The 12,973-nt window shown below is 38.7% G+C and overlaps 1 protein-coding gene across 2 annotated transcripts in view; it reads left to right on the top strand.

Moving 5' to 3' along the window:
• COL9A1 (collagen type IX alpha 1 chain) overlaps nucleotides 1–12,973 on the top strand; it is a 95,002-nt gene that overhangs the window by 65,316 nt on the left and 16,713 nt on the right. For both annotated transcript variants that reach the window (XM_003121273.4, XM_021089350.1), the window contains 6 exons: nucleotides 109–144; nucleotides 837–881; nucleotides 2,197–2,229; nucleotides 5,264–5,410; nucleotides 5,636–5,690; nucleotides 7,250–7,438. In XM_003121273.4, coding sequence (XP_003121321.2) covers nucleotides 109–144; nucleotides 837–881; nucleotides 2,197–2,229; nucleotides 5,264–5,410; nucleotides 5,636–5,690; nucleotides 7,250–7,438 — 505 coding nt within the window. The remainder of the gene's footprint in view (nucleotides 1–108; nucleotides 145–836; nucleotides 882–2,196; nucleotides 2,230–5,263; nucleotides 5,411–5,635; nucleotides 5,691–7,249; nucleotides 7,439–12,973) is intronic.

Raw genomic sequence — 12,973 nt, 5'->3', positions numbered from 1 at the left:
TTCGTACTTGTTCCTATCCACCAGCTCAATAAAGGGAATTGGTTTATTTGAAATTAAATAGTTAAAATTTCAAAATACTGAAAAAGTACTATATTGTGTTCATTACAGGGTGTAGTTGGTGAACCTGGTCCAAAGGGTGAACAGGTAGGTGCCATCATTTGAATCTGAAATGTTAATATGTTTCACCAGCAGGGGGCACTGGCTCATCTGTGGGTATGAGTAAAATGTGTCCGCCAACCCATTTTTCTCAAAGTGCTTCATAATGAACAGGATTTAATTTGGTCTGTAGCCTTATCTACTACTTTAATAAGCTGGAGCTAATGATGGCTCTGCCTTCAAGAAAACACACTGTCTTTCCCTTGAAAAGAGTGGTCCTGTCTCATTCTTATTCACCAAATTGGTTTGCTTCAATCTGTTGGAGCTTTCTATAAGCTGCATCACGATTTTTTTTCCTTTTCCCAGACCTTTGCAAATAAACTATGCAAATGCATTAGAGTTAGCCTTGCCCTGGGTTTTTTTTCCCCCAACTGTAAGAGCTCTTTTAAAGTATTACCTAATTATAAAATTCTTGGATATAGTCAGGAATCCTTAACTTTAGCATAAACTCAGTCTCACCTCTGATTTTTCTCTGGGCTGGACAAGCCTCACCTCTGGCTTTTCTCTGGCCTGGACAAGCCCTCCACAGATAGACTGGAAAGCCATTGAAAGCATTTTTTATTTCTGCATGTTCTTGGGTGCAGTGTGGGGACTTATGAATGCGTATCAATGTTGACTGATTAAAATTGGGCCAAGGGATGAAGTATTTTTAAAATGTGACTTTTAATCTTAATTTTTAGGGTGTCTCTGGTGAAGAGGGTGAAGCAGGAGAAAGGGGTGAACTCGTAAGACATCTTTTTTTTTTTTTTTTTTTTTTTTTTTTTTTTTTCTGGCTATTGATAGAGCCTCACTGAACTCTGCTATCCTTGCTGATTGCTTTAGAGGCTAAGATGTTTCTACATTAGCTAACAAACAACCCCCCAGAATTGCAGCCAAGATCAAGTAAAACAAGGGGAAACATCCCAACCTTGATAGACTTAAGTGTTTGGAGGACAAAGTATTCCCTTTAGAGGGCACATTTTCCCATGGCTTTCTATCTAGACTTTCAACGTGATTCTTACATGACTGTGGAAAGTCTTTGAATAGTGCCTATCATGGAAACAAAATTAAGGTTTTATTATAGTTAGAAAGTTGTGACTCACCAGTGTGGCTGTGGGCATTATCTCAAGTCTAAAAATCCTGCAAAGAAGTGGCTTCCGACTCCAGAGGAGGCTGCTGCTAATTTTCAGGAGTCAGTGAGAAGGAGAACAAGTTATTGCTCCTACCACCCTTGCTAGGCCTACTGGCTCATCCTTACTAATGCAACCTAGTTGGGAACTTGAGTCTGGTCCTTTGTGGTGGGAGTGGCAGAGTGCTCATAAAATAGTTTCAGAGAGCTTTTAGGATAGGAGAAAATTCTGGTCACTTTGTTTTATTCAGACTTTTAGGATTTAGAGTTAAGATAAATGTAACTTCTCAATTAGGCAAAGCTTCCTATTAAGTAAATTAGAGAAAAAATGATTTCAATCTTATTTCCTGTTAAAACTGTTCATTTCATAAGCTAAGTGTATATTTTAAATCATTCTGTTTTGTAGTGGAGATGCACAGATGTGCTAAAAATGAGCTGAATAAACAACTAGTGGTGGGAGATAGTCAAGTTTTTTTTAAAGCATAAGAGAATGAACATTAGGTTTGATAAAAACTTTTGGGGATGAGTTGAAAAATATTGTTGGAGTTTCAAACATGAAGTCATCTGGTTTAAATATCTATTATGTTTGATAAGAACATGCTAGTTTAGTATCTTTTAACTTACACATTTTAATTCTCGACACCTAGCTTTTAGATCTGGATGGAGCCTTAAAGAGCTCTGATTCAACCCTGTTATTTACTAGACAGTTTAGCCAAAGTCTGGGCAGTTAGACCTCACACCAGGTCATGAAGTTAAGGAGCAGAACTGGGGCCAGAATCCAAATTTTAAATTTAGTATTTTTCTATGGTGCCAGGGTTCTTCTGTTTATGGTTTTCTATAGACCTCGGCAGCACAATCATCTTTTAAATGTTTTTAGTAAACTATCAAATGTGAATACATTGTTCTAATATAATTTTATTTTATTGACTTAGGGAGATATAGGATTACCTGGCCCAAAAGGATCCGTAAGTATAAAAAAAAGTAATGGTATAAGAAAGTAAAAATGTCAAAAACTATAGAAAATGCAATGCTCTGCTTTATGAAATCATGCTATAAACTTCAATTCTAAAAGGACTTATCTTTAAGGAAATTAATGTCTAAATGTGTTCTTTAAGTAGTGGATTAGCCCAAAGTGGGGTGGTGTTATTCATAACAGTGTAAATGGATCTGCCTTTTGACCTAACTATTCTAAAGAAATTTTTTTGTTCATATTATAAGTGGCTAACTATGTATATGCCATAATTTCTTCTGCAAATGGGTCATTTTACAAGAACTGACCTGTGCTTTGCGGTGATGAGAGCATAACTGAATTTCATTGTCAGTCTTATCATTGCCAATATTTCAGTAGTTTTCTTAATCTCCTGTGTGTTCTAGTTGGAAAAGTAACATTTAGGCATGATGTGAAAGAAAATACAGATAATTATTAAAGTGAGAAAATGTTCATTTCAATCAATCAGTTTATCATTTTTCAGAAACTAAACTGATATCCTTAGAGATTGGATGTTTTCAGAATCATAGAATCAATTAATAGCAAGTCTAGAAGGATTTTTTGATATGAAAGAACTGTACATTTTTAAAATATAAAATTTAAGATAACATAAGGAGAAAGGATGAAGCTCAGACTTCAATCTCAAGGCCCCTGTTATCAGTTTCCATGAATCTCCAAGCCCTCCCTGTTTCTGGGCTCCTCTCAAGCTCATCATTTTATCCATCATGTAGGTCCATCATATTATCCTCTTGCCAGGCAATGTCCTCTAGATAAAAAGATAAAGCCCACTAAAACCTTTCAAGAATAACATTTTATAGAATAAAATCAGACTCTTAGCCAAGTGTATATAAAGCCTTTGATGAAGCAGTCCCTGCCTCACAGCCTCCTTTCTGACCTCTCTGGAACGTCATCTGTTTGTAGTTCTTTTTACTTGGCATATGTTGTGTAGTGCCCTGGTGGTGTTCTCCTAGCCTGGGGCACTCTCACTCTTCCCTTAGAATAGTACCTCCTCCATAAATGTTTAGCCTCATCTTCAACCCAACTTTCTCCAGATGGACCCAGGCTGACTTGATTTCAGCACCCTGCCCTGGCCTCTTCCCACAGCACCAAGATGGAAATTACTACATTGTTATTACTTTTCCTGTCTACATACTACGTCTGAACACCATGCGACAGTCTCAAGCTTCAAATAATATCTTTATGCTTGAAACTCTTTGACAGAAATGGTTTGGGTAAACCTTAATAGAATTTGGTAGAGGAAATTCTACTTCACTGTCTAGACAGAATCAGTAATGTTCACTGATAAGAATTCAGGTTGTGTATATATAAAAGTGGATGAACAGTACAGGTGTCAAAATTAGTTCATGTCATTTAAATTTGGATATAATACTAGGAATCAGCTCTTGATTTATCACTTCCCTTCCTACCCGTCTTTTCTGACACTATCCAAGTAATGCCATAATATTGAAGCATCCCAGAACCAGGGGAGCTAGTTACTAACAGAAAGATTCTTGCTTTCCTCCATGATTTCAGCGCAGACAACCTGGTGAGTGGGTGAGGTCTGTATTCCAGTTTTGACTTCAGTGTACCCCCTCCTCTACTGAGGAATTCGTTCCCTTAGGATGTCCTGGCCATGCTGGCCCTTGATTTTGTCATCAAAAATGTCCCATCTCTTGTTCTATCAGTATTTTAGACATTGCCAGCAAGGTAATACACTCTGATTTAGTCTCCTTTGTTTTCTTCCAGTTCTTTAGTGCATCTTGAATTCATTTTTGCTTCTCCTCCAGGCTTTTTTTAGAAGTTTGCTGTGGTTTTGCATTCTAGTCACCTGACAATTCCCCAGCAGCTATCCTTCCATCCCACACCCTTAGCAATCCCTGTTGACTTTGACTTTCAGGAAATCTTTTAAGCCAAAATTTCTTCATAGAAGCAATTTTGACAAATTGACTTTGAATGTCATTTTTTAAAATAGAGATGGAAAAAGCATACTCCTTGAGCTTTATTTAGATGTGTCTAGAGAAAGCCTTGCTTCATCACCTTTTTTCCTTTAGTTTAAAACATTTGAGTGTTTGAGCAAGTTGGCTTTTTCTAGAAAAATGTTGCATATGAAAAAGAAGCAGGATTGAGTTGCTTTATGAACATTCATATCTTGAGCAGTAATATTCCCTCCATGCCTCCTGTCTTTTTATCTTCTCATTCTTATGCTGTAAACAACAGTTCGCTGTAACTACGTTGCCAGAAATTCTACCAGAAGTAGTTTAACAAAAAATAAATGAATTTAGTGTCTTAAAGCAGTTTTTGTAGATGAGGGCTTTAAAAATGCCATTTAGTGGTCTGCTTTCAGAAGAAAAATCTAATTGGTATATGCTTTTGTGCTAAGGAAATAATTGGTTTATTTTTTAACATCTTTAATATTTAGATTTTTATCTTCTTCAATCTTATATAAATTATTGACTTACTCTTATTGTTCTGGTATTTTAAATGCATTAATTTTAAACCTAGCATTTTGAATGCATTTGATTTCATTTTAGTATTTTCTAATTTCTGGATCCATCTGACTTCCAGTTCTCCAAAGAATGTTAAGAACATAATTTATGTTCTTGGAAAATCGTTATGCTTTCTTTATTAGTCGTAACAATGCAAAACGTGTATTGTGAACTCAGTGGTCTTTTTGTGGCCAGAAAAGGTTAACATGTTTTACTGAAAACTAACATGGCTTAAAGTATGAAGAAAGTGATTTTAAAACGTATTACCCCAGTCAACATTTTGAAATAATAACTGTACCAAAAAGACAGATCTTCAAAAAGTTCACTTGAGCTGGAATGCTAAGAGATTGGAGCAGTGTTGTGTATTTACCTTGTGTGTTTACCTTGGGGATTTGTAACCTCTGAGCAAACACCTCTTAGGAGATAGGATGTAAGTAAACCCACAATTTCATGTAAGTGTATTAATATGAGACGGACACATTCCTTATGTTTAGCCTGGATGTACAGCGTGCCCTTCTGTTTTAGGTAGGTAACCCTGGGGAGCCTGGCTTGAGGGGACCTGAAGGAAGCCGGGGGCTTCCTGGAGTGGAAGGACCTCGAGGACCACCTGGCCCGCGAGGCGTGCAGGGAGAACAGGGCGCCACTGGCCTGCCGGGGATTGAAGGTCCTCCAGTGAGTACTGGAGTTTCCCTTTAGAAGCTCCATCCCACAGCATGGGGGGGTGGGTGGGAGGTGGGGTGGGATGGGGTTGGGCAGGACCTGACCTCAGCTCCTCAGCATCGGGCAAGTTATGTAAATCCAGCCATCTGGCTCCTTGCCCAGCCTGTCAGTTTACCATCTAACAATGTCCTCTTTCTGGCTCCTTGTACAAACTGGCTTTTGTCTTTTCTGTCCCAGGGTAGAGCACCAACTGATCAGCACATTAAGCAGGTTTGCATGAGAGTCATGCAAGGTAAGTAAATCAGAATGGCTTGATTTTTGCATGCTTTAAAAGTGGGCAACTTTGAATAATATTAATTTCAATTTTGTTTCATCCAATTTGTTGCCATTTGTAATAGCTTATAGCTTTGAGGAAAAATATCACCTTTCTGGGTCAACCTGGATTTTTTTTTTTTTTGGCCCATGGGATTAATTTACAAGAAAGTACATATATAAACACAGGCATGCACAGATACACATACACAGACCCACACATGTTTTTTTATCCTTTGGAAAACAAATTCTCGGAGCCTTTCTCCTCTTAATGTCCTATCACTTAGTGTGTACTTGGCCCTGACCTAGGCACTTTCTGTAGGTTGTATGAGGAGAAATTGGCAGTCTTCTGCCCATAAGAAGCATAAGGCCATTATTTCTATTTATAGCAAGTATGTAGAAACCAATAACTAGAATTTTACCGAGATGGTGATATATTTTTGCATTTCTTAACCTTTATCTAATTTCATCTGTAACTATGGCAATTGCTCTTTATTCTCTTATTTTGATTGGAACTAATTCTGTCATGAGGAAACACTCATCTTTTGTGTGTTCATGAGAGAGGACAGTTTGTCTAGTAGATTCATAGACCTTTCCCGAGTAAAATTGTCACTTCTGTATTTGAAAACCAGTATTGCGGACGTTTTTTCTTGAAAGGATATTTCCATTTTAAATATTACATGTTGCAAAAATTATGACTTTATACCAACTCTTACTTAAATAAGGCCAACTCTGGATACTCATATTTGAACAATTTTAAAATCTTAGTGAGAAATGTGTTCCTAATTCATATTCTCCTTCACACCCTAAAGCGTTTAAAAATACTGCCTTAGAATATTTCCCTTAGGGTATTTTAATGGGGAAGTTTTCTTGTTCTCCATGGTTTTAGAGGATGATGCTCAATCTATTCAGTGGTTTCTGATAAAGCCTACCCAGTTATTAATTTTTAAGACAGTATGACCATTTCTAGGGATTAAGCTCTCTTTAATGTCTGGTGTCTCTTCCAGGCATGAAACAACTTTGAGAAGGAGAATTGATAGGAAGTCATGAATGCTCAGGATGTCATATTGCTTAATATCTTCAAGCTAGCCTTGGTCCCAAATGGCATCTTAGTACTAATTCTGAATAACGTCCTTGGCTTCTATAAAGCTTCTAGGTATCAGCTTCTACCCGTGTAGAGAAGCACATTTTTTTCTCCCACCCTGGGTTTTCAGGTAACCAGCCAGGTTCAGGTGACAAACTCATCTCTTTGGAACACTGCTCAGCCCAAGCCCTGAAGTTTAAGGACCTTTATCCCCAACCCCTTGTCTTAGAGCTGCAGAACCAGCTCCATACAGGGAGGGCTGAATTAAGCAGCACCACTGAAGCCTCCTGGCAGAAAGCCCCTGGAAAAATGATCCAGCTATATCCTCTTCTCACCACCAGTTTGGAATCTCTGGTGACTCTTTTAGAAAAAAGGCACTTGGAATAGCTCTCTTTTCATTTGAATCACTTTTGTGTTTCTGACTTCCTTGGGCTGTTTTGTTTATTATCTTTTAGAGCATTTTGCTGCGATGGCTGCTAGCCTCAAGCGTCCGGAATCAGGAGCCTCTGGCCTCCCTGGGCGTCCTGGTCCCCCTGGCCCCCCAGGTCCCCCTGGAGAGAATGGTTTCCCAGGCCAGATGGGACTTCGTGGCCTTCCAGGCATGAAAGGGCCCCCTGGGGCTCTTGGTTTGAGGGGACCTAAAGGTAAGGCAAACTGGCCTTTTTCAGGTACATTCACATGTCCTACCAAGCTCCATATACCTCTGAGACAAGAAGATTATCATCCTCTTTTGCAGTGGCAACAGAAAAGATTAGAAAACTATTGTTTGATATTTTCTTGACCTTGGTGTTGTGACAACAGTGGACCAAATACAAGAATTAAGTTCCCTTGAGTTTTTATTTTTTCGTCTTGTCTGAGACATGTGGAAGTGCCCAGGCCAGGGATCAAAATACCTGCCACAGCAGCAGCCAGAGCCACAGCAGTGACAACCCTACTTCCTTAACCTGCAAATACACCAGGGAACTCCCAAGGTCCTTTGACTTTTAGTATTGATCTTTCCCACTCTGCCTTAATCATAGTTCAAAATAAATTTTATAGGATCTGGTAAAGGATCATTCAGTTTTTTTTTTTTTTTTGAGACTCTAAAATCATTATAAAGCTCTTCTAAAACCGGCTTTAGAATGCTTGATTCTGTTGCTTAAATGAACACAAATTTGTTAGCAGGACATCATAAAAATCACATCATGAGCTTTCCTCTTCTTTTTTTTTTTTTCCTCTTCTTTTAAAGAGTGACATTGGATATTACTTTTGATGGATTTTTTTTTTTTCAGCTCTGAGGTATGTTCTAACTTTATTCCTTATTTAGCATAAGAGAGTATGAGAGAGTTTGTTTCTTCTTTAGTTAAAGCAAGGTTAGCCCTTGAAACTGGTATTTTGCAGGAAAATAGGATTGTGAGTGTGTTAGTTGTTCCATAGGATTTGCAGAAGGACTGGCTGCCTCTGGTGGTGGTTGCTAGTTGAGGTGAGAAAGTATGTCAGCTTGCAGAGGGCGGGGTGGAGGGGGCTGTGTCTCCTGGATAATTTATAGAGAGGACTAAAAGTGGGGAGTTTCTGTGTCATGATGAGTGACTGACAGCTCTCTGGGAACTTTCAAAAAGACTCTGCATAAAAAACAAGAGAGGGACTTTGTTTTTTAAACAGCGGTGCTCCAATTAGGGATAAATATTATGGTGTGAGTGGTCAGAGGTCAAGCAAGCTGCCTTTTTGGATCTATAAATGAATTGCTGATGCATCTGGCTCACTACACCTGCAGCTGGAACAGAGTTTTTAATTACTTGAGGGGCGTGCATACACAGAGCTGCATGTTAAAAAATGAGCCCTAATTGGGGCCTCTTGTAAACCTGGCACAATTTCCATGTTTTTGGAGGCTGGACAAAATCAATTATGGAGAGAGCACTGAGTTCATCTTAGAGAGAACTGGATCTTTTTTTCTGAAAGAATCTCAGAGCCTCTCATCTTTGTCCTGCTTTGAGCAGCAATTCAGGAATTCATATTGGAAGGGCTCTCCTTATTGTTGGGCCCCCACTCACTCTATAAACCATTCCAGGAAATGCCACGCCATGGATCACTGGCTTAGCTGACTGTGTTGAGCCCCAGCCCACAAGTGACCCCTCAGCCTTGGTGGGTTCACTTCAGAGCAGTGGTCCCAGCAGAACAGTCCCTGCAGTATCCATATCACCAGAGAACTTATTAGGAAGACAGATTCTCCTCCTACACCAGGAGTGAGCCCACAGTGGAGATGCACTAGTGTGGGTTGGTCACCCACCTCCCCCGATGAAAAGGGCTCTGGGGCTCACAGCCCTGTTTGCTCCAGTTAAAAGAAAGTCTCCATATTGGGGGCTGAGCTTAAATTTTAGCTCAAGTCCCATTTCAAGCCCTAAGAAAGGAAAATGGGGAGTTCCTGTTGTGACTCAGTGGGTTACGAACCTGACTGGTAACCATGAGGATGCAGGTTTGATCCCTGGCCTCACTCAGTGGGTTAAGGATCTGGCATTGCTGTCAGCTGTGGTGTAGGTTGCAGATGTGGGTCAGATCTGGTGTTGCTGTGACTGTGTCTGTTGCTGTAGGCTGGCAGCTGCAGCTCAAATACGAACCCTAGCCTGGGAACTTTCACATCCTGCAGGTGCAACCCTAAAAAGCAAAAAAAAAATTTTTTTTAATTAAGAAAGGAAAATGTATATGTACTTGCTAACAGCCTAGGCTGCACACAGGGCCACCCAGGGAGCTTTACACACTGCCCATGTCTGGGTCCCCTTCCCAGACATTTTGATTTCCTTGGTCCCGGTATCAGGCTTTAAAAATATTCTCCAGGTGATGTTAATGTACATCCAGGGGCGAGAAACACTGGAAACAAAGATGATGTGATCTGGAAACTTCCTGGAAGCTTGGAATCACAGCATGGAGTTGTGTCTGGATCAGACTGGGTTGGCTCTAGCAGGTGGAACTTATTTTGAAGGGGCGAACACTATATTTCTGTGTTTGAAACCTGAAAAATGTCTCTGGCACTAAGTTCATTCATGAAGCAGAATTTGCCCCCCCTCCATTTTTCTGTAGTATTTATCTAGAAGTGAGATAGTTCTGTTCTTTTTTCAAAAGAACTTTCTCTCCCCATCCTCCTCCAAATCTCTCTTGGCACTGAGTTCCTTTAAAACAGCATCTTCGCTGAGTTTTCTTAAAATATGGGGTGTGAGAAGAAAGGAATAAGCAGCTTTTCTGTCTCAGTCAGTGCTGTGCCATTTGGAGATGTGTGGTTCTAGGTAACAAGACTTGACCTTTTTTTGCCCATCACATGCATTAACAATCCGATTTAATAAGAAAACATAGTGTTCTACAGAGGTTACAGATCAAATTTTCCCTGAGAATAAACACTCCATTTGAAACTTAACTGTTCCACAGTCAGAGAAGACATGTTTTTCATTGTCACCTGTCACATTTTTTTCTCATGGTTAATAAAGAAGGGATGGTATGGGTCTTGGTTTGCTATAGGCTTACTTTGAGAGCCTTTTTCCAAAGAAATTGCTATGGAGGCAAACTTTCGTAAAACAAACGTTTTACTAAAGCTTTTAACAGTTCAGGCTATGTCTTAATCAAATCAGTTTTCTTCCTAAAAAATTGCTGTGGAAAACATAGTGGAACTTTTTTTTTTTTTTTTTTTTTTTTTTTTTTTTTTTGCCATTTCCACTTCATGTGAAAGTTCCTGGGCCAGGGATTGAACTGCACCAGAGCAGCAACTCTAGCCTCTGTGGTGACAACATCAGATCCTTAACCTGCTGAACCACAAGGGAACTTCCATAGTGGAACATTTTTAATAGGAGCTAGTAGAAAACTCAAAGCTTAAATCATGTTTATATATTTTTTGGTTTTCATCTACATGTTTTACACTTTTACACAAACATGTTACAACTGCAGCCCTGCTGTGTGTCCATTTCATGTGACACTTGAGCAGGAACACTAGAGACCCTTGAATGGCCCCTGTTCACTTTGCTGAGGATTTAGTCAGTTTTTTATGTCAGAAGTACTCTTTTTAAATGTTGATGGCTTGTTAATTTCAAGTCCCTTGGAGGAAGGCTGGGTATATTTTTAGATATTTTAGTGTGGGTCAAGTAGATGTGTCACCATGTAAATAAAATATGTATTTTTTAAATAAATTAAACCACTTTTTATTATAAGCTCAATTGACACAGAGTTCACTGAAGATACACTCCACTTTTACAGAAGCCTGTAAATAGAATAATGCATTAACACAAAAAATAGTTCTTCAATATAAATTTAAAGAAATGATTTTCAAAGAGAATACGGGTTATTTATTTCAATAATTAAAGATGGCTGTTGTATATGCAGGGCTTGGAAAAGTACCTGTGTAGTTGAGACCCACCTTTTCCAGTGTTCATTTTGCTCATGTGAAGATGGGGCATCAATTATAGCTTCCAAATTGATGACATCAATAGCAATTATGGAGCAATGAGAATGTCTTTGGTTTCAGCCACTCTGTTCATTAAGAGCTGCTATTCTTCTCCGACTGCCTATTTCCCTTCACACCTTATCGAACGCTTACTTGACAAGCTCTTTGTAGGTCTTTCCTGACACAATAGACTAACAAAGGTGAGCTTGAGTTCCCTGAGCCAGGTTTCCTACATCTTGGAGGAAGACATGACCAGTGTTTGGAGAAACAGATTAGCCTGACATGTGTACAACTGCTCCTCCAATTTGCCAGGTGGCTCTGTCCTGGGGCCTGTTGAAAATTTGTTTTTCCATGACTGATCACCAAAAAACAGCATTGAAATGAAGATGTGGTCTTTTTTTTTTTTTTAAATTTGGAGAAAATCATATTCTGTATGTAAGACAATGTTATTAATTATGATCACTGTGCTGTATTCCCTTTATTCTGCAGTGTCCAAACATGCTGATAATCCCATCCAGTGAATGTTTACTTTCAAGACCTTGTATTTTTCAGTTCTAGAATTATTGTGTTTTTCTTAAGAGTTTTTCTGTCTCTCCTGAAGTTTCACATCACTTCACTGATTATATCCATCTTTTTCTATAAGTTTGTTTATATATAAATAAAAAACTATATATATATAATAGTTTTTTTAAAGAGACAGTGGTCTTATGCCTTGAAGCAACATTTTAAAGTTGGTGTGGCTTCATGCTAGAATGTGTTGAACTGTCACTGTCCCTGTGAAAGTTGCATTTTAATTTATAATCTTCATCTTGTATCTTCAGAAAATGTGGCACATTCTCACTTGCCAGTCTTGAGAATAGCTGTGAGATGACATTTAAATTGCTAAGTTAACAAGTGTGCTTAAGCCGTTAGTTTTTAAAATGCTAATTGTTATATCTTCCTAATTCAGGTCATACTGATGATGAGTATAAAAAATATCTAGCTTCTGTGAGTATGAGTTCAGGCTGAGCTGTGTATCTTTGCACAGTATTGATAGACTTGTTTTGAAAATGTAGTTGATTATTTTTTGTTGTTATTTTTGTTTTGTTTTGTTTTGGTCTTTTTGCCTTTTCTAGGGCCGCTCCTGAAGCATATGGAGGTTCCTAGGCTAGGGGTTGAGTTGGAGCTGTAGCCACTGGCCTACGCCAAAGCCACAGCCACAGCAACTCGGGATCTGAGCTGTGTCTGTGACCTACACCACAGCTCACAGCAACGCCGGATCCTTAACCCACTGGGCAAGGCCAGGGATTGAACCCACAACCTCATGGTTCCTAGTTGGATTCATTAACCACCTGAGCCACGAAGGGAACTCCTGAAAATGTAGTTGATTCACCATAAAAATATTCACACAAGGACATTCACAGCTAAAATCAAAGTATGGCAACTATTTAAATATTCATTTCATAATTAGAGAGTTTTGACTATTTGACAAATGCACAGATGGTTGTATACATATTTTTTCCTATTTTTGTTTTGTACATGATTTTGTTTTTAAAATTATAACAATCCTGACAATATTGAATGAGGTTGGGCTGATACAAATATTTGGAAAATGATTATGTATGGAATTTTTTGCAAAATGCCATTGCATTTTCTAACAATGTGGTAAAATAATAATTTTCCACTATACTAATAAGACAGTAGAACTTGTCTTTTCCCAGGAGCAACAGAAGTCATTTAGGATCAGTTAACTGAGATAATAAGGTGCTTTGCTAATGAGGCCAAGATTCAGGGTTTG

The sequence above is a fragment of the Sus scrofa genome, chromosome 1 (genome assembly GCF_000003025.6).
Source record: "Sus scrofa isolate TJ Tabasco breed Duroc chromosome 1, Sscrofa11.1, whole genome shotgun sequence".
NCBI classification, from domain to species: Eukaryota; Metazoa; Chordata; class Mammalia; order Artiodactyla; family Suidae; genus Sus; species Sus scrofa.
The sequence above is the reverse complement of the archived record's forward strand: the minus strand, read 5'-3'. Positions and strand labels throughout refer to the sequence as shown.